The sequence below is a fragment of the Penicillium expansum genome (assembly GCF_000769745.1).
Source record: "Penicillium expansum strain MD-8 chromosome Unknown contig159, whole genome shotgun sequence".
Lineage (NCBI taxonomy): Eukaryota > Fungi > Ascomycota > Eurotiomycetes > Eurotiales > Aspergillaceae > Penicillium > Penicillium expansum.
The window spans coordinates 167,987-189,821 of NW_015971418.1; the positions used below are offsets into that span (position 1 = coordinate 167,987).

A 21,835-nucleotide genomic window follows, 5' to 3' on the forward strand; every position below is an offset into this window, starting at 1 on the left:
ACCGAAAATCAGCGATCTAAGTGGAGCTGAGGCTGATCCCCTTACTTGGCCACGTCAAAGCGAGGCGCGTAGATGATTTGGTGACTTGGCGGATGAAGATGGGGATGAATAGATTTTACTTTGTACATGTTGTTTAGAATATCGATCAACCGTTCGTTTGGACATGTTCGCAGGCAACAATAGAGGGGTTCATGATAGATCATATAGAGGGGTACTATATACGGAGATATGTTGCATAGAAGCTAAGTCGAAGTCGAGAGGTAAGATCTGGAAATAGAAGTATCACAATCACAAGGGCGCTAATGTACAGCATCCTGTCACAGATCAAAGAGTTTAAAAGATAGATGGAAATATATACTCCGTAATAATATAAATATATATATACAGAGTAAGATCTCCTCCTTTTTTCGAATTTCGAATTTGGATGTTCTATTGAACTATTGCATATAGTATACTTGGTATACTTATACTTAATTATTCCTATTATTTCATTTTATCGTGTCAATTTCCTATATTTCCTCATACTTCCTTATATACACAATGTCCGCCGAGGAGTTTGAGTCACTGCCTCCAGCAGTACGAAGAAAAGTAAGGGTTCACCTCATTTCCCTCATTTCCTCATTTCCTCCTTCACCTCCTCTCTCCCTCATCACACGCTCGGACTTCTCATTTCCCTCCCCAATAGCTTCCTCCACAGAGGGATCATCTTAACCCAATTAAGACTAATTTGCCCGTTTTCTCCGTTTTTTTCCCTTTTCTTTGTCTGCCCTTGATTGACTGTGATTTACCCCTGAGCCCCTCGGTGGAGGCAGACAACCCGCACTATCGTCCGTGGCGCCACTCGTTGTCTCGCAACATTGGCCAACATTGGCCAACATGGATCAACATGGATCAACATTGACCAACATTGGCCAATGTTAGCGCATGGGATGCTGTGTGCTCCACTTCATCCCCCCATATTGCCTATGCATTGCTGTTCAATGTCCACAGCTAACTCAAAACAGTTCTTCTCGAATGTCGAGCGGTTGCGTATTCGGCTAGCTCAGAGCGATCACAGTTCCCCTACTTGCTCCACGTCGAACTATCAGACCGATAATCGGGTCTATCGAGCCCCTCGTCTTGGGTCGGACTATCACTCGCGTGGTTTACGGAACGGATCGAGGAAGCGAGGGCTCGAGAAACGTTCTTCTCCTTCTAAGAAATTACGCAAAGCCGGCTCTCTTCAATTGGCCTACCTGGCCGCCCAGGCGGACTCTCAATGCTTCCATACTCTCCCCGCTAAGCTTCAACAAAAGCTTTTCTCCCCCGAAGAACGCAGACGTTTGAGGAACGCGTATCGACAAAGTCTCATCTACGACGCGGCCGACGAAGCTTATCGACGAGATTCCGGTCGAGATTCGGGGAACTCTCGCTCTTCTATTGACACACACCTCTCCCAGGCAACTGTGCCTTTTGTTCAGCCATCGACCGTCTTCTATTCAGACTCCGAATCAGACGAAGAAGACCCAAACATGGATCAAACGTTCCATGACAGTTTTCGGTGGCTCGACGAGGATGGCGATCTTGACTTGTCTCTCGATGAATATCACGCTCATGTGGCAGATGCTGCCACAAGAAAGAAATCCCGCCCCTCTTTCCGCCGCTCCTTGTCCTTTTCCAACCATATTCGCAAAACATTAGAAATCACACCCATTTCAGCGCGGGGACTCCCGCCCGTCAGCCAGTCTCGGCCTCTCACCCCTCTCCGAACTCCCGAATCGCGCCCATCATCCAACCACCGATTCCAACATCCACCCAGATCATCCACCTCGAGCATTGACCCCTGTGCGCAATACTACCAAGATCCCGATGCCCGTTTGAAATTGCGCGTGTACCTGGCATCCCCACAAAAGTTCGACGAAGCCATTGAATTCGGATTTCCCTCGCTGGATCAAAACAATAAGGAGAATACCGGTCCCGAACCAATCACACCGCAACCCGCTTCACCGAAATCCACCCTGGTCAACTCGGATTTTGGCACATTTTTCGAAGATGACGATGGTACCATGGTGGGGAGTCTAGGGGGATCGGTAGAAAATGAACCAATCCCTTCACCCGTGCTCATACACCGGGACGCGTCCCGACCCTCCATAGAATCATCAGCCCTTTTGCAGCGACGCCAATCATGGATGCCTGGGGCTAAGGGAGTCCCACAACGACTTCCGGGAAACCGTGAGATGACTCTCAAAATGACCCTCACTCGACCTGACCTCCGCACCAACTCCCCCACTGCTCCTGCTTCTTCCAAAGAAAAGGATGATCCATTGCGATTGGCTGAACTTCCACCCGCGGATCGCAGCCAGTCGATCTGGGACTCCGACTTGGATGACCAAGGTATGGTGAGGAAAATGTGGCGCAAGCTCCGACGCCGAGTTTGATTTAAATGTTCTGATCGACTTCGATCGTCTTCCATTCGTTTTATTTTAATATTCCTCGTTTTTATTCACAGCCCTGAGGTGTTGTCTCTTGTTCGTTTGGCGCGAACTCATTTTTGTTCTATACCATTCTGAATGTCGTTTCAGTATATCCGATCTTTGCATTTTGAGCGATGTTTTTTTTTTTTCTACATGGGGGTTCTTGACATTTCTATGTATCTATTGAGCGGTGTTTCTGTACATATAACCAGCTGCTTCAAGTCAATTGATTCAACTTTAACCACTTTCAAGTCAACAGATCAATCCCAATTGTATAGTATCATCCCAAGGTCCATGGTTGACTGCCGGTAGACTCGTGTATAAACCATGGTTCACTCGATAGGCCCGATAAGCAATTCACGTGACAGGGAGCTTCATCCCAAGGCAGAGGCCACGCAGCTCCGTCATCAGCATCACTATCTTAACTCACGACATTTCTATCTGCCTATTCATTCGTTGCTGGCCTCTAACAATCATTTCTTTTCCAGCAACTTCACGTTCCCTCCCTCAATCGATTGACCCCGTATTTCCGGTCCGGTCCGCTCAAGCTCCCACCCGCACACCCCATCAGATGCCTACGCAGCACCGGTCATGATCCCACGGTGGCTGCTGCTCACCCTGAGCCTGCTGTTGGTATGGGCGTCACAGCCAGCAGCGGCAAAGGGGAACGAGCCAAATATTGTAACTCATGAACTCAACGCTCCGCCCTCAGATCTATTCTACTTCCGCGGCACAAACACCATCCTCTACCGTGACAAGAATTCCCTCACCGCGCATGTCTCCTTCGATGGTGGTGAGAAATGGGAGACCGTCAAGGGCAAGGATGGAACCATAGAAGGTACTGTCGAGTTGATCTGGAGACATCCGTTTGACGTCAACCGCGCATACATCCTCGGCGAGAATGGCAAGCACTGGATCACAACCGACCAGGCCAAGTCGTGGAAACCTTTCCAGGTGGACGTAATGCCATTCGCGTCGATGCGCTCGTTCCCATTGGAGTTCAATGGCTTGGATCCGAAGAAGGTCATCTTCATGGGTCTGGAGTGCACCATCCTTGGCTGCATGCCCCAGGCGTATTACACCATCGACGACTTCGAGAATGTCCAGCCGTTACGCGAGATGACTCTTCAATGTATGTGGGCCGCGAGTCGACCACAGTTCGCGTTGGACATAGAAATGCCGAAATCGACCGGAGACCGCATCCTCTGCGTGGTCCCTGGGTTGAAGGGGCCGTTTGATAATACCCGTACAGAACGGTTGATATATTCCGACAAGTTTTTCAAAGACGATGCGGAGGGTACCGAGGCGAAATTGGACCATGGAAAACCTCTGAGCGGTATCAGTGTTCAGATTCGCTCTGTCTCCAAGTACATCGTGGCGCGCCTTCAATCGCGCGGTACGCAGGAGCAGGCTTTGTACGTCAGTGACGACTCCAATGTGTGGCACCGCGCGGAATTTGGCAAGCGCCGCATTGAAGAGGATGCCTATACTATCTTAGAAAGCACCAACTACAGCATCCAAATCGACGTACAAACTACCTGGCATGATAACCGGATGGGAAGTCTTTTCTCGTCCAACTCCAATGGCACCTACTTTACGCAGAATATCGAGCATACGAACGAGGACCTGAATGGCTTGGTCGACTTTGAGAAAGTCACAGGTATCCAAGGTATCACAATCGTCAACACGGTCAAGAACTGGGAGGAAGCTGAAAAATCCGACTCGAACAAAAAGAAGCTTATCAGCAGTATCAGTTTTGACGATGGGAGAACCTTCCAGCCTCTCAAGGTTGAAAAAGACGACTTACACCTCCATTCGATGACATCCTACGCCGCGCTGCGTGAGATGCCCATGCCAGATCACCGTATGTTCTCAAGCCCAGCTCCGGGCTTAGTCATGGGCGTTGGTAACACTGGAGGTCACCTGGAGGACTACTCCAAGGGTGACCTCTATGTTTCTGACAATGCCGGTCTTACGTGGCGGCGCGCGCTCAAAGGCCCACACCGGTACGAGTTTGGTGACCAGGGAGGTGTTATCATGGCTGTTTTGGATAGCAGCCAGACGGACAAGGTCCAATTTTCCATCGACCACGGGAAAGAGTGGGAGTCGATTGATCTGAAGCAGAAGATCAGGCCTTTGTACCTAATCTCAACGCCAGATTCGACCAGCCTCAAGTTCTTGCTCGTTGGTATCTCCAGCGATGAGACCAAAGTCCTCATGTATTTCATTGACTTCGATGGCCTCCACGAGCGCCAGTGTGGCCCCGAAGACCTTGAACAGTGGACTGCTCGTTTAAATGAAAAGGGCGAGCCCGATTGTCTGATGGGTCAGAAACAGTTCTTCCAGCGCCGTAAGGCAAACGCGGATTGCTTCATCAAGAAAGAGTTTGCCATCAGCGGCCCTGAATTCAAACCCTGCAAGTGTTCCGCTGAAGACTTTGAATGCGACTACAACTTTGTCCGCAGCGAGGACCGCAAGGAGTGTCTACCGGCTGTCCCGCTGACACCCCCTGCTGGCAAGTGCAAGGAGCCAAACGACAAGTACATAGGCCCCTCTGGATGGCGACTCATCCCCGGCAACGCATGCATCCGTGAAGGCGGCGAAGATCTCGAGCGCCAGATTGAGCGCTCTTGCTCAAATATCACGGGGCCTCCTCCCATTACCGATGGCAAACCTCGTGCGGAAAAGCCACAGACCATTTCTGCCACGCGTACAAACTACTTCTACCTCGAACGACAGGCCAGTAACAACGGCGTTGATGAGACTATCATGATGCTCACGGACAAATACGAACTGCATATCTCGCGCGACCATGGCCGGAGTTGGAAGCAAATCCACCCTGATGAGAAGTTTACGGAAATGGTTCAGCATCCCTACTTCAGTGATGCAGCTTTCTTCCTCACGGACAGCAAGAGGGTGTACTACACTATCAATCACGGTGATTCTTTCCACTTCTTTGACGCTCCCAGTGTGCCGACCAAGGAGGATATCCGCGCGCTCGCTTTCCATGAGAAGTTCCAGGACTCCCTTATCTGGATTGGTCACAAAGACTGTGAGGGAAAGAACTGTCGCTCGCAGGCGTACGTTACCGACAAGCGAGGCGCTAGTTGGGACCCGATGCTTATTGGAGTCGCCGGCGGCGGTTGTAACTTTGGATATCACGAGGGCCGCAACAACAGTGAAAAACTAGTGATTTGCGAACAGTATAAAGATGAGGAAAAGAACAACAACCGGCAGCTGGTTACCAGTGATGATCATTTCTCTACCATGGACGTCAAGTTTGAGAACATCGCCCGTTCCGCTACCAAGAATGGGTTCGTCGTCGTCGCCTGGTATGAAGGAGATCAGAAGGAATACCTGAATGCCAGCGTTAGCGTCGACGGCCGCACTTACGCTGATGCACACTTCCCTTTCAACATCAAGGTCCCTCAGTATACCGTCCTGCCTAGCTCCCCGCACGCATTGTTCCTCCTCGTGATGGTAAACGGGGGCAATGAACGCAGCTTCGGCTCACTGGTCAAGAGTAACAGTAACGGTACCTACTTCGTCCAGAGTCTCGAGGGACTCAACGTCAACGACCGCGGCTACACGGACTACGATGAGTTGCAAGGCCTTGAGGGCGTGGCCATTGCCAATGTGGTTTCGAATCGGGAAGAAGTCCTGAACAAGGGCGCGGGCAAGAAGCTACGCACTATGATCACCCACAACGACGGTGGTCAGTGGATGCTTCTGGCTCCTCCGACTCAAGATGTCGATGGCAAGAAGTTCGGCTGCTCCGTTACGGAGAGCAGAGGCACTGATAAATGCGCTCTCCATTTCCATGGCTATACCGAACGCCGCGATTACCGCGACACCCTCTACTCGGGCTCCGCCATCGGCCTGATGCTCGCGCTCGGAAACGTCGGTGAGCATCTCACCAGCGCAGCCGAAGCCGACACATACCTCACCAGGGACGGCGGCATCACCTGGACGCAAGTCAAGAAGGGACAGTACATGTGGGAATTTGGTGCGGCAGGCTCGGTAATCGTGCTCGTCAGCGACCGAAAGGCAACCAAGGTCGTACATTACACGCTTGACGAGGGCATGAGCTGGCACGAGTTCCAGTTCGCCGAAAAGGAAATGGTCATCGACGATATCTCGACCGTGCCATCAGACACCTCGAAGAGCTTCCTGCTCTGGGGTACGGATGGGGGCAAGCGTGTCACCATCACACTTGACTTCAGCGGTATTTGGAGCCGCGACTGTAAAGACGATGAAAACGATTACTATAACTGGTCCCCCAGCCACCCCTTCCAAGAAGAAAACTGTCTCTTCGGCCATGTCGAGGAGTACCACCGCAAGAAACCTGCCGCTGAGTGCTGGAATGCCTGGCGTGAGCCACACATCCACAGCATAGGCCGGAACTGCACTTGTACCCGTGCTGATTTCGAATGGTAAGCAAACACCACAACCACCTATCCTAATCTGAACTACCAACTAACACGAACCAGTGACTACAACTACGAAATCCAAACCGACGGCAGCTGCGGCCTCGTCCCAGGACTCCAACCCCAAGACCACATCGCGCAATGCAGCCAAGACCCTGAAAAGGTCGAGTACTGGGAACCCACCGGCTACCGCCGAATCCCACAGACAACCTGCCAAGGTGGCCTGCTCCTAGACCAAGATGTGTCCAAACCATGCCCAAACAAAGAAAAGGAATACCAAAAGAAGCACGGCATCAGCGGAACGGGTCTATTCTTCGCGATCGTGACACCCATCGCCGTTGCCCTCGCCATCGGCTGGTATGTTTACACGCACTGGGACGGCAAATTCGGCCAGATCCGGCTGGGCGATGGTGGCGGAGTGTCGCAGAGCTGGTTATCTAGGGACTCGGTGCTGGTCGCGGTACCTGTGGCAATTATCGCGGGTGTTGTTGCCGTTGCGCAGTCTCTGCCGTTACTTGTTAAGAGTCTAGCGCGGAGTACGTCTGGGTTGTTTAGGAGACGGGGCGCGCAAAGACCTTATGCTACGCGTGGCTCTTTTGCGGCGAGAAGGGGTGATTATTCTGCTGTTGTTGATGATGAGGATGAGTTGCTTGGAGCTGATGATTTTGATGATGAGGAGGAGCTGGCTTAGGCTTGGGGTTGGGCTTGAGGATTAGGATTAGGGTTTTTAGTATGGAATTTTGATATAGCTGCCAATTTCTGATTTCCAGTTGGAAATGATATTTTTGGGGTTTGCGACTTGCAACATTATGAGCGTGACATAAAGTTTTTTCTTTTCTTCTTTCTTCTTTCTTCTTTCTTTTCGGAGTACGTTGGGGTTATATGTGAAGGCTCTAGGGTTGAGAGTTGCATATTCTCCATTGGACAAACCAGGATTCAACTTTTTGATATATTTCCTCGAACAAACACCAATAAATGTATTTACCTCCCCTGAAAGACTCCAATGCATATTTCCTATACTCCCATCCGCCCTTCTTTCTCTGATACAGAACCTATCTCTCTATCCCTATTTAAGCTGTTCGGGACCAAAAGAGTCGGGCAACAACTACGTTGGTCAGTACAGAATCGAAGAGATATAAAGCAGATATATCTAAGAAGAGAAGAAAAGAAACTCACCTCCTCCATAGTCATAACTTTGTAATTTCCCTCCCCGTCGTACATGTACACTGGGAAAGAAGGCGAGGTGAACTCACGAATACTATATAATATCAATGAGCCAACCATAAAATGAAAGAAAGAAGAAGAAGAAGAAGAAGAAGAAGAAGAAAAAGAAGAAAAGGGAATCTCACAATTGTCTACACATCCCACAAGGTGACGCAGGAGGCTTGATATCCGTCGCCACAGCTAGAGCCTTGAAATTTTTATGGCCGGCAACCTGTGGAAGTTAGCGAAGATGGTTCAGACAGACAAAGAAAGTGATATCAGGTGGTTCTTATGTACAGAATCCAACCAAAGTTGACCAAGGAAAAAGAACAGAAAACATACAACAGCAGTGCCAATTGCGACGCGCTCAGCGCAGGTTCCGACTGGATAGGCGGCATTTTCGACATTAGCGCCAGAGATGAACTCTCCTGAGGTCGTGAGGATGCATGCTCCAACACGAAATTTGGAGTATGGGCCTGGGAGGATGTTAGTTGGGTGCCGCTCTTTTGTGGAACTGGATATCTGGTGCTTGTGTTTTAAAGGGAACCGGGGGATGGGTCATACAGTAGGCAGTCGCTTTGGCGTCAATTGCCTTGGTAGAGAGAGTCGTCAGCTCCTGAGCTGTGAGGGTAGCCATTCTAGTTGAGGATGTGAGATAGAGAGAGGGAGAGAGTGAGGTGAGGGGAGGTGAGGGGAAGTTTTTATCCGCTGATAGGCGATAGGCGATTATATGCAACGTGTAAGGACAAGATATGGGGTTATAGGTACATGGGTATGTGATTTATTTATAGATTCCAATAGAAATCCAGGATTCATGCAAGATGCCAAGTTCGATAGGTTCATCTTTAATGCTCTGATATAGAACAGTTAACCCTAAATGGTACTTTATATGTGCTACACTAACAAATTTAGGGAATATCACCCTCTAATAAACTCAGAATACATCAAATACCACCTAATCTAGCATTCTAGATACATATAATCTCAAAATTAATAGATATCTCACCGATATTTCACAGAAATCGAGTAAATCTCTTTAATGGACGTTGGATGTTACCCAAATAGGCAGCCCTGCCGATGGAGGGCAATGACTAAGCACTTGTCCTCTCTCCCCCGCTGATACCAAACATACGATATGCCTCAACTCTGTAAATAAGAAACAGTCTTTGTCCATCTCCAAACATGTTTAACCTAGGTGTGCAGGTCATCAACGGCCAAAAGACCTTTATACCGCTAGGTAAGTGCATCATCCCCCACATACAGGCTAAACTAGACCCCCCAATCTCACCAATGCAACAGAGAACAACCCAGAGGTCCATAAACATCTATGTAAGAACCTCGGAGTATCCCCGAGCCTCACCTTCCATGACATCCTCTCCACCACCCCAGAAATGCTCTCCTGGATCCCACGACCCGTAAACGCCCTCATCCTCCTCTGCGACAAACCCATCTACCTCGCCGCGCGGTCTCGCGTCGAACACAGCATACCCGAGTATCTCGGCAGCGGGGCTGACGAGCCCGTGCTATGGATGAAGCAGACGATCGGACATGCGTGTGGGTTGATGGCATTGCTACATGTGGTGGTAAATTTGGAGAATGGGAAATATGTCCTGGCGGGATCGGAGCTGGAGAAGATCGTGAAGAGCGCGATTGGGCTGGGACCAGTGGAGAGGGCGCGACTCTTGTATGATTCGAGGTTTTTGGAAGAGGCGCATATGGATGCAGCATCGGAAGGGTGCTCAATTGTGCCTTTGCCGCAGGAGGAATGTGGGTTTCATTTTATTGCATTTGTTAAGAAAGATGGGAAAGTTTGGGAGTTAAATGGAGGCATGAATGGCCCATTATTGCGAGGTGAATTGGAGGGGGACTTGTTGGGAGAAGAAGGGTTGGATATGACGGTAAGGGAGTTTTTAGATGCTGCCGATACGGAAGTGCATAGGGGAATGAGTATTATTGCCGTGAACAATACTATTTGACATATATCTTATGTTCTTATGCGGTCTTCTGACTTCTATATGACTCTCTTCTTTTATCGCCACTTGATCATCTCGAGAATAGGTGACGTCATTCATACCAAATCCGGGGTTGAGACTCATCCCGAAGACCTCAAGATCTTAGAAATCTTAGAAACAGCATTGGAACTGACTATTTAAAGGATACATCATCTAGCACTGATAATTTATAACAGTCTATTATCTATACTACCCTCGAGACTATCCTACAATGACCACAATTCTCGTCACCGGAGCTACAGGCAAACAAGGAGGCTCCGTAATTACTAGCCTTCTGGAGAAAAGTGTCCCTTTCAAGATCCTCGCCGTGACACGTGATGCCAATTCTGCTTCAGCAAAGAAACTCGCCTAGAAGTCTCCTAATATCACATTGATCCAAGGCAACCTCGATCACCCGGCTGCCATCTTCGAGAATGTAAAGCGTCAAACCTCAACCCCAGTTTGGGGCGTGTTCAGCGTCCAAGTAAGTCACAGAAAGAAACAGTATCCTCAATACATACCCTGATTGACCAAAAAAACAGACCGCCAATCCCAGAAACGACGACGAAAGACGCCAAGGAATGGCTCTGATAGATGAGTCCGTCAAACAAGGCGTCAAGTACTTCGTGTACAGCTCTGTCGACCGCGGTGGCGAGAGATCAGACCAAAACCCAACTCAAGTCCCCCATTTCATTTTCAAACACGAGATCGAGAAGCATCTCAAAGAGAAAGCAAAAGGGACCGATATGGAATGGACGATTCTACGTCCCGTTGCCTTCTTCGAGAATCTCACACCGGATTACTTCGGGAAGGTGTTTACGACTGCATGGCAGATGTCTCTGGAGGGCAAGCCGCTGCAACTGGTCGCAACGAGTGACATTGGGTTCTTTGCGGCTGCGGCATTCACGAATCCTGAGGCGTTGAAGAATCATGCTTGCTCGCTTGCTGGGGATGAATTGACGTTTGACCAGATGTCGGAGACTTTCAAGCAGTTGACTGGCAAGAATGTGCCGACTACTTTTAGCATTCCGGTTAGGTTGATGATGGCTGCTGTCAAGGAGCTGGGTGTCATGTTCAAATGGTTCCATGATGAGGGATATGGTGCGGATATTCCGACTTTAAAAAAGTTGAATCCTGGCTTGAAGGCCTTTGGGGATTGGTTGAAGGAGGATAGCAAATTTGAGACACGCTAGGGTAGAAGGGTGAAGGTTGTTTGAATTGTAGAGTACTAGTTATTAGGGAATTAATGTGTTGATACAGAATTGCTCAGGTAGAAAGAGTAATGGGCTAAAATAAAGACCCAGAAAGCCAGTCCAGGCCATTGAAAAGTGAATCAGAATCGGTGTCACCCAATCCCAACGACACGTCGGACATATCGGACAAAGCCTCTCCAATGAATGATGTCTGGCTATCCTGGCCTTGTTGACCAGCTCGCGATGAGGCCGTGCGCGCCATGAGCCGATCCAAGGGCTTCTGGAGCATAGCATCAGTACGCGGCATATCCTGCTGCCACAACCCATACATTTTGGTCACGACATCCCAAGCATGGTCACTCTCGGGACTAAGTGGACGCAAGCACAGCTCGGAAAGTATAAAAGCGACCACATGCCATTCCTTGTAGCTTTTACATAGCCAGCTCCACTGCGATGTTCCTTCGTTGGTTTGCAGGAGATACGAGAACTGCACAAGCTCGACAGCGGTCTCAAAAACACGGTCGTTGTGGCGGTAAGTCTTCACGTCCGATTCCTCGGACTGGAAATGAGTCGCTAGCCACGCCTTGGATAGTTGTAGTCGCACGATAGTTGCGACCACCCAATGTATTGGAATATCCAGGTTGAAATAATCGATATACTGTTCATGAAGGCTCTTCCCTAGAGCTGTGACGAGATTCTCACGGTCGTGCGTGGACATATCCGAGTATCCGCCTTGACGCGGCCAGAGCATTTCGGTCATGATCTGGCAGTTCATGATGCAGATGGTGGTATTCGTGAATCCGGTTTTCGGTAGTGGTTGATCTGTCATATACAAGGCAATATCATCATCGTCGACATTACTCGGAAACTGTGTGTCGAACATTTCGGATCTAATCTGGGTATCGACCCCTTGATCTCCCGAAGACAACATGTCAAGCATGCAGATATGCCACCATAACCGCCGGCGCATCTCTGTCTCTAAGGGTGGTAATGCAAAATTCCGTCCATCGCGGTGGACACCTTGTGCTTGTGCAACTCGTATCACGACGGCAGATTCAGCCCATACAAGACGTAAATCACCACCTACTCGATAACATAGCAAAAACAGCACGGCCGCTTGAAGAGCAGATAGGCATTGAGAATTGATGAAGTTGGCTCGGCGAAGTCCCTGGCTCACTGCTTTTTTGCAGTCTTGGATGGCTGTAGCGTGGTCGGTGTCAAGTATGGAAGGGCAGGTGTGTACTCTTATGCTCGTCACAGCGGCATAACACACAGAGAATAGTAATGCCTCATCTGAAGGGGTTAACTCAACGCCAGCACAGGCGTCTTGGACAATCCTTGTCATGGTAGCTTTGTGAAGTATGACAATCAACGGTGCCACATTCTCTTGGTACGTTCTCCATAATGCATCAAGCCTTGCTGGTTGACAGTAATGGAGGCGAAAATAATCAAGAGACCAGGTGGATTCGCAATTTCCAAGAAGTCCACCCTCTGGCAGGGTAACGGGACTATACTTCACATCGGGTGAATATGACTCTTCATCTGAAGAGCTTTCAATAATATCACGAAGTTCAGAGATCTGCACAGCAAATTAGTTGAGGCCTATACAATACTAGCAGTAACTCACTATCCTCACCTTTTGTCCTAGTGCAACAGAAGCTTCATCGCCGACGTACCGACTCTTTCCCTCTTTAAGAACCAGCAATTCTGTCTTTCTGACTGTCTTTTCCAGATTCGGACGATTATCCAAGTCCGGTGGATGATCGGTATCCGGGTTGCGGCGGGTTGAGCGAAGTTGCTCAACCTCTTCTTCAAGAAGCTTTAAGCTAATAAGTAACTCACTAACTGGTGGCCTGTTCAATGTTCGCCGTGCTCTTTTGGGACCTGGAAAGTTGCACTGCACTTCGGCTTTCACACATGCGCTGCAGGGATATACTTTATCACACCGCACTTTTCTTTGGTTGCAACGCGAGCAGCTGCGTTTATTCAATTGGAGACCAGACGACGAGGCTGTTATATTGGGGCTCGACATCGGACATGTTCACAAGCTGATAGTACGTGGAAATACGATCAAGGGGTGTGGTGTGTAGGTAGATATCCCTGCTCAGCCCTGGAGGTCAAGGTCTTACGTAACCTTCAGCCTACGCCTAGGCACCTGGGCATCTCCATATTCCAGTCATCTTCGCTTAGGGCTGGCTTTTGGTTTTTTGGACTTGTATGATAATGAGTCACTCGAAGTGTTAGACATTGGAATGTAAGTTTATCTGCAATAGCCAGATTCTATTCTATACAAAAATAATAATAATAAACAGATCAAAATGACCGAAAAAGCCCGAATTATAGATCGTTCACCAGATTCGGATACCGAGTGGTTCACGTCCATAACCTCAATTGACGCGTGAAGGGTCCACCAGGTAGTGCCACGGCTGGACTGGAGATGCTTGGCCTTGCGTATATCAAGCCAGCAAAGCCCATTTTTTTTGGCACGATTCGATGCCTCACAAATCGAGCAAGTAAAACCGAAATAGGGCTTGCGCATTGGGGATCGTTGATCGAGCAAGTCAAGATAAAAATGAGACAAAATGTAGAAGAGTCAAGAATCGTGTTTGAATGTATTCGGGGTATAGCGCACGATGCCAAAATCCAAAGAGTTAAGGTATGAGAGATTCAAAAGGAAAATGGGAGCCAACATGGTCATCGTCCAACCTCAGTTAGACCGATAAAATGGTGACAAATTTCTATATGCAGGGGAATTGTAGTAGTCTCTCTTTTTTTCATCCAAAATATTTCCGTAATCCTTCATAAACAGTGAAAATAAAGGCCGAGCTGGGTGCCGAGCGCGCGCAGGTGATCCCGCACCCGCGGTACATGCCCTTGAGCCCTTGTTGCCTCCATAGAGCCTTGGTCTCGCCCCAGAAGGTCTGTTGCTGAGCATGGGCCGGCAGACGTGAGACGTCTACAGTCTGCATGCGAGACTTGATTGTATCGGCCGGGTAGAACAAGAAGTTATAGCTGATTCCAGCCGTTGCTCCTGCGATAATTTGTTGGTAGATGGGGAGCGAGTCGGAGGTCGATTGCGGGTTCGACTTGTTATACTTGCGGAAGAGCGATGATACGCCCTCATATCCGCCAAACCACGCTGCGCTTCCACCAGTTTCCCGAATTAGAGTTCCCATCTGGCCCCGCCAGAATCCTGCCAACCCTTCATGTCGGAAAATGTTTGTGACGATGGCCATAGGGCCAGAGGGTTTGAGGCCTGCTGACTCCGCGGGGACCTGCATCCTGCATTTCACCAGTTCAATAGGTGTAAGTACCAGCGAGGTCACAGAGCCGGATAGAGCCCCGCTAGCAATGAGAGCAAAGAATGGTAGGTGCTCAACGCCTGGGTAGACCGTTGCGCGCAGGGCATCCTGGATGAGACGATAACTGAAGAAGAGACAGCTGGTCTCCACCGCAGCCCCGGTCATGGGTGCACTAATGCCTCTATATAGTCCCCGGAAGCCATCAGCTCGGAAAGACTGGCGGAAACAATCCAGTGGTCCTGCATATCGGAGAGGGAGGTGTTCGGGTTGTGACTGTAGTCGGACCTTGACAGTGTCAAAGGGGTACTCGATGAGTTTGCCTGCCATTCCTGCCGACTTTGGAGAGTGTCAGTCTAGATCGCTCACATGCATGCGCGAAGGACTTCCTTACCGATCCAAATATGATATCCTTTATCGCCTCAAGGCCCTGGTTGGGCGGGAGCGATGGCAGCTCCATCGGTTCACTGATGGTGATCGCATGCTCTGTTGCCGCCATCAAGTAGGATCGGAGAAAATGACAAGTACAAGTTTGAAAGAGTGTTATCGAGGGATCATGGTAAGACGGGGAACCGGAGGTATAAGTAGTAAGCGAAATGGACTGGTGGGGGGGGCGGTGTAACGAGGGATTTGATAAGCCTACAAGGTGCCAAGCCACCGTGCAGAAGCTAACGAGGAGAAAGGAAACGAGGACAGGCCCGAAACCTAGGAAGAAAATGGGCACTAAATATTGTAAACAGCCTGTCGGAGGAAGTCAAGTGGGAAATGAGAAGAAAGGTGGAGTCAGGAAATTTGGGCCGAAGGCATTTTCTCTCTTTAGCGGACGCCAAGCCATTTTATCAGATCGAGATAATCAATGAAAAAACTCGGTCTCCGTTTTGCCTCGTCTCTTTTGCTTCACGTTTACTTCCCACCCAATCCACTTTCTTGAATCTTCCACTTGGAATTGCTTTTTTTCCAAGTCACATATCCTACTATGTCTACCTCAACGGCCACGACACCAGTCGTGCCTCCGACCACCGGCATGCGGAAAAATGGTAAGTGAGAAAAAAAAAAAAAAATAATACCCAGTCCCCACTTCCCTACTGTTCCTCATCTCCCCGGCTAACCCCATCGGACCTTCAGGTAAAAACTGGCATGGCACCAATAAGGCTTTCCGCCCTACTGCGGGTTTGACCTCATACGCTAAGCGTCAAGAGCTCAAGAAGCACAGCGACGCGGTTAAGGAACTTGAACGTGAGATGAAGGAAGAGGCCGAGGCTGAAAGGAAGGTATGTCGATCTTATTCCTTTTCTCTCTTGATTTGTCTCACTTCCTTTACCCATTTATGTCTTTGTCTGGTCTTCATTTCTGGTCAGCCTGTCTTCATAATAATGATATTATCTCCGACAACACATGACTTCCCAAGATGGTATCACTAACCGATGAACCCTTCCAGGCCCGTATCCAGCGCATCAAGGACCGCCGAGAAGCCAAGGAGGAGAAGCTACGTTACGAGAAGATGGCCGAGAAGATGCACCACAAGAGACTCGACCGTCTCAAGCGCAGAGAGAAGCGCAACAAGCTGCTCAGCTCTTGAAGCTGTTCACGGCCTTCTCTATATCTCCGGCAATACCATCTCTCCATCTCCTCCAGGACTGCATTGTGTGTATATACATCGGCTTGTTGAGGCTTCTTCCTTCTTCCTTGTCCCTAGCGGGACAGACTGGACACTCATTCCGGCGTGGGCTGTTCGATTACAGGCGTTTTTTCTGAGGTTAGGTCATAGGTCACTACTAGCGAGCAAGACAAATGTTTTTCTATAATCACAATCTATTCTTTAGCGTAATCATATACCAATACATTATAGGTAGTAGGGAAGAATGTTTGATACTGTCAGCTGCAGAGTCGCAGATCGGTCTTTAGCCTTGGCGTCATCGATACCCCCGGGACCAACTCCACACTCCAACACCAACACCAAGCCTCCAAGCCTCCAAGCTTCCAAGCTTTCCCAAGCTTTCTTCTCAGAATGTACCACCATGGAACCTCCATATAAATACGCACCATTCTCAACATCCCGAGCAGCCTCTGCCACATTCCCACCCACCCAAGCCTCTACCCGAAGCCCAAGCCAAAACCAGCAAGCCAGCGACCTCCAGTCCAAATTAGAGGACCTCTCTAGATTTGGTAGTCAAGAAAGCCGCCAAACAGACCGAAGAAAGTCCCGCCGCTCACACCGCTATGGCTCCGATGACCGCCAAATCTCCCCCAAAGGAGAGCATCGGACTCGTCCATCTCCATCCCCTCAGTCGCAAGAGCCATCCCTCTTCGATGGCACGAAGTCCCACCGCCGCAAATATAGCAAATCGCGGGAACTGCGCTTCCCTAATCCCATGAGCCATCTAGCTTCCTCGGCGAGCGCGAGGGGATTGCTCCCTACATGGTCGGGCGGGAAGGATAAGGACCGCGAGGGTGATGATGGGTTGCTGAGGCCGGTTACGAGGGAGACGACCCGAAGTCGTTGGGGGTCTGAGTCGACTACTGGACTATCGGATGGTCGGAACGGAAGTCTGCTTGATACACCTGAGCAGCATGAGCAATTGGGGCCTATCCGCCGGCACGAGATTCTGTCTATGGATGACCTAGAGAAGGTCAAGAAGCGGAGGAAGTTGGGCGAGGAGTATGTTTCTTGTGACTTGTTTGCACGCAGGAGATTGACTAACGGCCCTTTCAAGGTATCTACGGTCTGCATTGACTTCGATTGGGACGTTAGCGACAGACGTCACCCGTCGGCTGGACTACACCTATTACAATCTACTTGAGAAAATCACAGCACTCCACTCGACTATCTCGTCATTCCAGGAACTCTCCGACTCAGCGTCAACACTTCTCAACGACTTTGAACGCGAAACCGCCGGGTTAGATCAAGATATCCGCAAACAACTCAATGACCTAAAGGGCTTCGAGCCACAGATCGAAAAGGCCGACGCGTTAGAGCAACGCATGAAAGCCGGCCGACAGCGTGTCGAAGAACTAGGCAAACGACTCGAGACTGTACGGCACGAAATCGATAGCTGGGAACAGCGGGAAACAGAATGGCAAACCCGGACCAGTCGTCGACTACGCATCTTCTGGGGCATTGCCACAAGCGCGCTATTGGTGCTTGTACTCGCTCTAGTCCTCCAGAACTGGCCACAGTTTTGGTCTCCGCACGCTGGGATCTCACGTTTGACAACGTCAAACCACTCTTCGCCCTCTGTGCCACCTCAGTCTGAAGTGTGGGATGAGGTTCTCAGTCTCGGGGGAAAAGGTGCAGGGTCTGATGCAGGGCCTGTTCGATATCCGTCCAACCTCGCAGATCGCCGCGAGAGCCTGGACAAGGCTGGTCCGACTTCGACGATCCGGTCAGGGCATGATGCATCATCACCTGCGAAACACGATGCTTTGAGCGTGCTGGATGAATTATGAAATGTTGTCTTTTTGTATTCCGGAGCCTTGGACTAGACCTAGACCTCCCAGATTCGACCTAGCTTGTGCTTCCACCGATTCTGTTTTGTGCTTGAATTGTCTTCAATTTGTACTTTTATTTTAGATTTATGTCATGATACCCAGTCCGCAAAGGATTCGTGTTCGTCATTATACCATCGGCCCCTCGCTCTTCTTCTTCTTCTTGTCTTCAATCAATTCGATATTAGACGCGGGGATCTTCTTGCCGTGAATCTCGAGGAGCCATTCACGCAGGTCATCACTGACATCACCCTGGACAGTGATCTCCTCGATACCCGCAGGCGAGCGGGTCACCGAAGAACCCGTAGCAAACTTCTTGCCCAGGTCCTTTGCGATCTTCTTGTTCTCCAGTCCGAAGACCTCCAGCCCGATCACGACCGTCACGTACTTGCGCTTGTTCCGTTCGACACGCTTAATCTGAATCTTAGAGGCGGCCTTGCGCTCGGTATCGCGCGCCTCATTAGCGGCAGCTTTGGCCTCCTTCTTAGCGGCGTCTTTAGCGGCGCGTTCTTGCGCTGAGACAGAGAGGGTGGAGAGGTTGGCGTTCAGGGCATCTGATAGTAAGAAAACCAGTGTTAGATTGTCGGTATTTCCCATTTCCGGGATTGCGGATTGCCAAATGCAGGTAGTGATCAGCCATACAAGTAGCATGGAGGCTTCGTACCTTCAGAGTATAGTGTGTCCCACAGATCCGACTCGTTATCCTTGAGCCATTCTTCGCATTTCTTAGCGGTACCTCCAAATTCGCAGTACTAGACCAAAAAAAATCCCGCACGTCAGAAACATATTAGATCTTCAATGCAAGTATAATTCAAACGGCAATTTATGCTGGCTCTGTGGGCGCTTTCTAGTGGCTAGGAGCTATGCCACGCACGACAACGCCGGGACCCGGATGATGAGAGCTAAGAAGCAGGGGCAAGAAGCGGGGAAAAGGAGTGGGCTGGGCCCTTCAATTCTGAGGGACTGAGAGCTGGGGACTTGGGGGGGGGGGGGGGGGNGGGGGGGGGGGGGGGGGGGGGGGGGGGGGGGGGGAATTCGAAGGTCATACCTCGGGGGGTAACGTGCAAACTATCGAGATTCCATCAGCGCTATGTTCTCAAACGAATTGGGGTTGCGGTTTGTGCCACGGGGGTCCTCACCTCCACAGTAGACAACATGTCTTGCCTGCACAGCTGGGGTTGTTTCTACCTCAGCCATAATGTATGAAAATAGTACCTTGGTAACTGGTATCGGTCTAGACTTGTTCTTCTCTGCCAGAGAATCAACATATGGCGGGGGCGGAGGGGCAGTTCTGCCAGCTAAGCCGATTTGGGAATATCACGTGCAATGACGCCGGTCACTAATTGTCTCCCCTCTCTACTCTGTACTCTGTACTCCGTATACCCCCTGCTACTTTAGAAGCAAACTAGTCAAATTAGTATAATGGTAGTGCTCATTGCTCATTATTGGATCACTTTACATGCTCAATTCGAATGGGTTCATTCTTACAAGTCCAGATTGGACAAACGTCACTCATCAGCACGACATTGCATATCTTTGCTAATCTCTCCTTTTGACAGGTGTGCGATGGATCCAATCTCCCCCAGATGGAGGGGCTAAATCCCACATCCCCCGGTTGACTGAAACTGGAAAGTCGGGGGCGATGCAGAAAACAGAAAACGAAAAATCCCTCGACATGAACCCGTTTAACGTGCAGCTGTGGCCATCATCACGATAGGGGCCAGGCGCGCCAATTGGTGCGCCGGTTGACGATCGATCCGCAATTGGCTGATAAGATAGTCAATTGCAGTCAATTGCAACCTTGCAATCCCTGTCTTGTCTCGCATTTTGCATTCAGGCGGGTGTCAAAACCGGTCTCCATCCGCTAGCTGCATTATCAGGAGCCTTGGACGCGAAGCCAGTGGGGAAGATTGAGAATTGATTGCCCCTGTGGATATAAGTGTTGGCGACATGCGTCAAAGCAGTGCAGAGAAGGTATCTTTGGTTGATACTGTCCAGGGCCAATCATCGGCGTTCAATATGACAAACGTTAAAGAGGCCCGTGGGGAAAAGACTGGGGTGTACATCGCACTAGCGCTACCTACCGATCAAGCCTCCGCGGAGAGATGGGGTTTTAACGATGGGCCAGAACATGGAAACTTACAATGGTATAGGAATAGGTCCATATAGATAGTGTTTCAGGTTTCCAGTCTCCAGATTTAAGAGGGCCTGAACGCGAATACTTCACGGTAGCATGCAGCGACGGGCGGTTATCACTGGCTTGCGATTTGCGTCAACAATTGCGCCTCCGAAGAATCGATGTCGAGGGTTTTGACCCGCCAATCATGACTGACCTCGGTGAGTGGTTGCCCAGATGCTGTCGATGCAAGCGCACAGACAAAGGCAATTCTGTGTGTACCCTTTTTTTTTTTCCTTCTATTTTTTTTTTCTTTCTTGTGTTATGTTTAGCTCCATCTTGCATGTCCTCGAGCTGTCCGTGCATGTGTACAACATTGGAAGTTAGTTGGAAATTGGGAAATTGTGGAATTGAGGGAATCTAAAAAGTCGAAGATGTCAATGGCTAAAGTTAAACATATACGCCACTGGGTTCCTATCTTTTATACCCCATAAACCCTTCTAAGATATTCTGTACTCCGTACGGAGTATTGCTCTGTGCTTTTAGCTTCGGCTCGTATCTCCGGTCGATCATGGCTAAGTTTTCCTCTGATACTATGATTTGACACAGCCAACAGGGTCCTCTAGCTCTACCTAGGCAGAAAGTATGGGTTACTATAACAAAAGTACGTACCATGACATTCTAGAAACGCCAATGCCTCGGTTAGTAACTTGTGATTAAGGACCTACCTAGGCAGTTGAGTAAGTATATTCATAAAAAATATATTCAAAAAAGATTCAGTCAACTCTCGTGTGGATCAAAGGGGTCCGACTCTCTTGGAAAAGTTAACGTGCTCAGGCCCTGCGGATGCATCGGGGGGCTATAGGCTCTAGGCCGAATGGCTCCGTGATACTCCGATAGTGATGGCGATTATGGTGGGGAGTTGGTACGGAGTAAGTATACTTTATATTTCTTGAACAGTTCTAGTTCTAGTTCTAGCTATTGTACATAAAATACTCTTATAGTATATCCTATATACTCCGTATACTCGGTATACCCCACAGGATCTACCTATACAAAGACGCATACAATTCCACTAAAAAAGGACTTGCATATCTGGTGGAGACAAAACGGTTTATCGTGCGGTCTAGATGAGTATTTTATTCTATGTATTCTATGTATTGGTATAGTATTAGAATACTATCTCGTATAATAATAGCTCGACTGACTGGACTAGACCCAAGTAAGACTAATACTAGAACTAGACGTAATGGATTCGATTGTGGCAACTTCTACAACATACTATGTTATACATATATTTTATGTCTATCTTAGATATATTTTAGATATATTATATTATAGCAGATATAATACATAATATATAATAAAATATAACTTGCTTTATTTTTTTTCTTATCCCTTTAACCCTCCTCTAACCCTCCAATCCCCCCTCCCCTAACCCCAAAGTCCCCAGAAAACCGGGAACAGTCATATCTCCACCTCCACAGACTCTCTCTGGTTATCTTTCCTTCTTTCTCTCCTTCTCCCTCTTCCTCTTCCTCTTCATTTTCTTCCTTTTCTTCCATTACTTCGCCTCTTTTTCTCTCCTTCCCTACTTCATCCTTGGGATATTGTCCCCAGTGTGCAATCACCTGGATATGCTATATCTTTAGATGGCCATTGCCTCG

The 21,835-nt window shown here is 49.2% G+C and overlaps 8 protein-coding genes across 8 annotated transcripts; 5 read left to right on the forward strand and 3 right to left on the reverse strand.

Annotated features, from left to right (window-relative positions):
* Nucleotides 1-980: 980 nt before the first annotated feature.
* Nucleotides 981-2,417, forward strand: PEX2_048950 (uncharacterized protein; the record flags this gene model as incomplete). Its single annotated transcript, XM_016742170.1, has 1 exon — nt 981-2,417. One exon carries the CDS (start codon nt 981-983, stop codon nt 2,415-2,417), a length of 1,437 nt encoding a protein of 478 aa, XP_016595248.1.
* A 627-nt stretch (nt 2,418-3,044) lies between these two features.
* PEX2_048960 (vacuolar protein sorting/targeting protein 10) lies at nt 3,045-7,571 on the forward strand (the record flags this gene model as incomplete). The annotated part of the gene is made up of 2 exons (XM_016742171.1): nt 3,045-6,886; nt 6,944-7,571. 2 exons carry the CDS (start codon nt 3,045-3,047, stop codon nt 7,569-7,571), a joined length of 4,470 nt encoding a protein of 1,489 aa, XP_016595249.1.
* Nucleotides 7,572-7,946: 375 nt separating this feature from the next.
* On the reverse strand, nt 7,947-8,720 carry PEX2_048970 (cytidine deaminase; the record flags this gene model as incomplete). Its single annotated transcript, XM_016742172.1, has 5 exons — nt 7,947-7,985; nt 8,057-8,138; nt 8,230-8,315; nt 8,426-8,559; nt 8,648-8,720. The coding sequence occupies 5 exons, from the start codon at nt 8,718-8,720 to the stop codon at nt 7,947-7,949; spliced, it is 414 nt and encodes a 137-aa protein (XP_016595250.1).
* Nucleotides 8,721-9,265: 545 nt separating this feature from the next.
* Nucleotides 9,266-11,267, forward strand: PEX2_048980 (Peptidase C12, ubiquitin carboxyl-terminal hydrolase 1; the record flags this gene model as incomplete). The annotated part of the gene is made up of 4 exons (XM_016742173.1): nt 9,266-9,320; nt 9,383-9,981; nt 10,448-10,558; nt 10,617-11,267. The coding sequence occupies 4 exons, from the start codon at nt 9,266-9,268 to the stop codon at nt 11,265-11,267; spliced, it is 1,416 nt and encodes a 471-aa protein (XP_016595251.1).
* Nucleotides 11,268-11,361: 94 nt separating this feature from the next.
* Nucleotides 11,362-15,065, reverse strand: amcA (putative mitochondrial ornithine carrier protein AmcA/Ort1; the record flags this gene model as incomplete). Its single annotated transcript, XM_016742174.1, has 4 exons — nt 11,362-12,846; nt 12,895-13,120; nt 14,127-14,905; nt 14,961-15,065. 4 exons carry the CDS (start codon nt 15,063-15,065, stop codon nt 11,362-11,364), a joined length of 2,595 nt encoding a protein of 864 aa, XP_016595252.1.
* Nucleotides 15,066-15,542: 477 nt separating this feature from the next.
* PEX2_049000 (CGR1 family protein) lies at nt 15,543-16,145 on the forward strand (the record flags this gene model as incomplete). Its single annotated transcript, XM_016742175.1, has 3 exons — nt 15,543-15,603; nt 15,692-15,837; nt 16,005-16,145. The coding sequence occupies 3 exons, from the start codon at nt 15,543-15,545 to the stop codon at nt 16,143-16,145; spliced, it is 348 nt and encodes a 115-aa protein (XP_016595253.1).
* A 439-nt stretch (nt 16,146-16,584) lies between these two features.
* On the forward strand, nt 16,585-18,013 carry PEX2_049010 (uncharacterized protein; the record flags this gene model as incomplete). Its single annotated transcript, XM_016742176.1, has 2 exons — nt 16,585-17,225; nt 17,281-18,013. 2 exons carry the CDS (start codon nt 16,585-16,587, stop codon nt 18,011-18,013), a joined length of 1,374 nt encoding a protein of 457 aa, XP_016595254.1.
* Nucleotides 18,014-18,181: 168 nt separating this feature from the next.
* tma22 (putative RNA binding protein Tma22) lies at nt 18,182-18,649 on the reverse strand (the record flags this gene model as incomplete). Its single annotated transcript, XM_016742177.1, has 1 exon — nt 18,182-18,649. The coding sequence occupies one exon, from the start codon at nt 18,647-18,649 to the stop codon at nt 18,182-18,184; it is 468 nt and encodes a 155-aa protein (XP_016595255.1).
* Nucleotides 18,650-21,835: the final 3,186 nt, after the last annotated feature.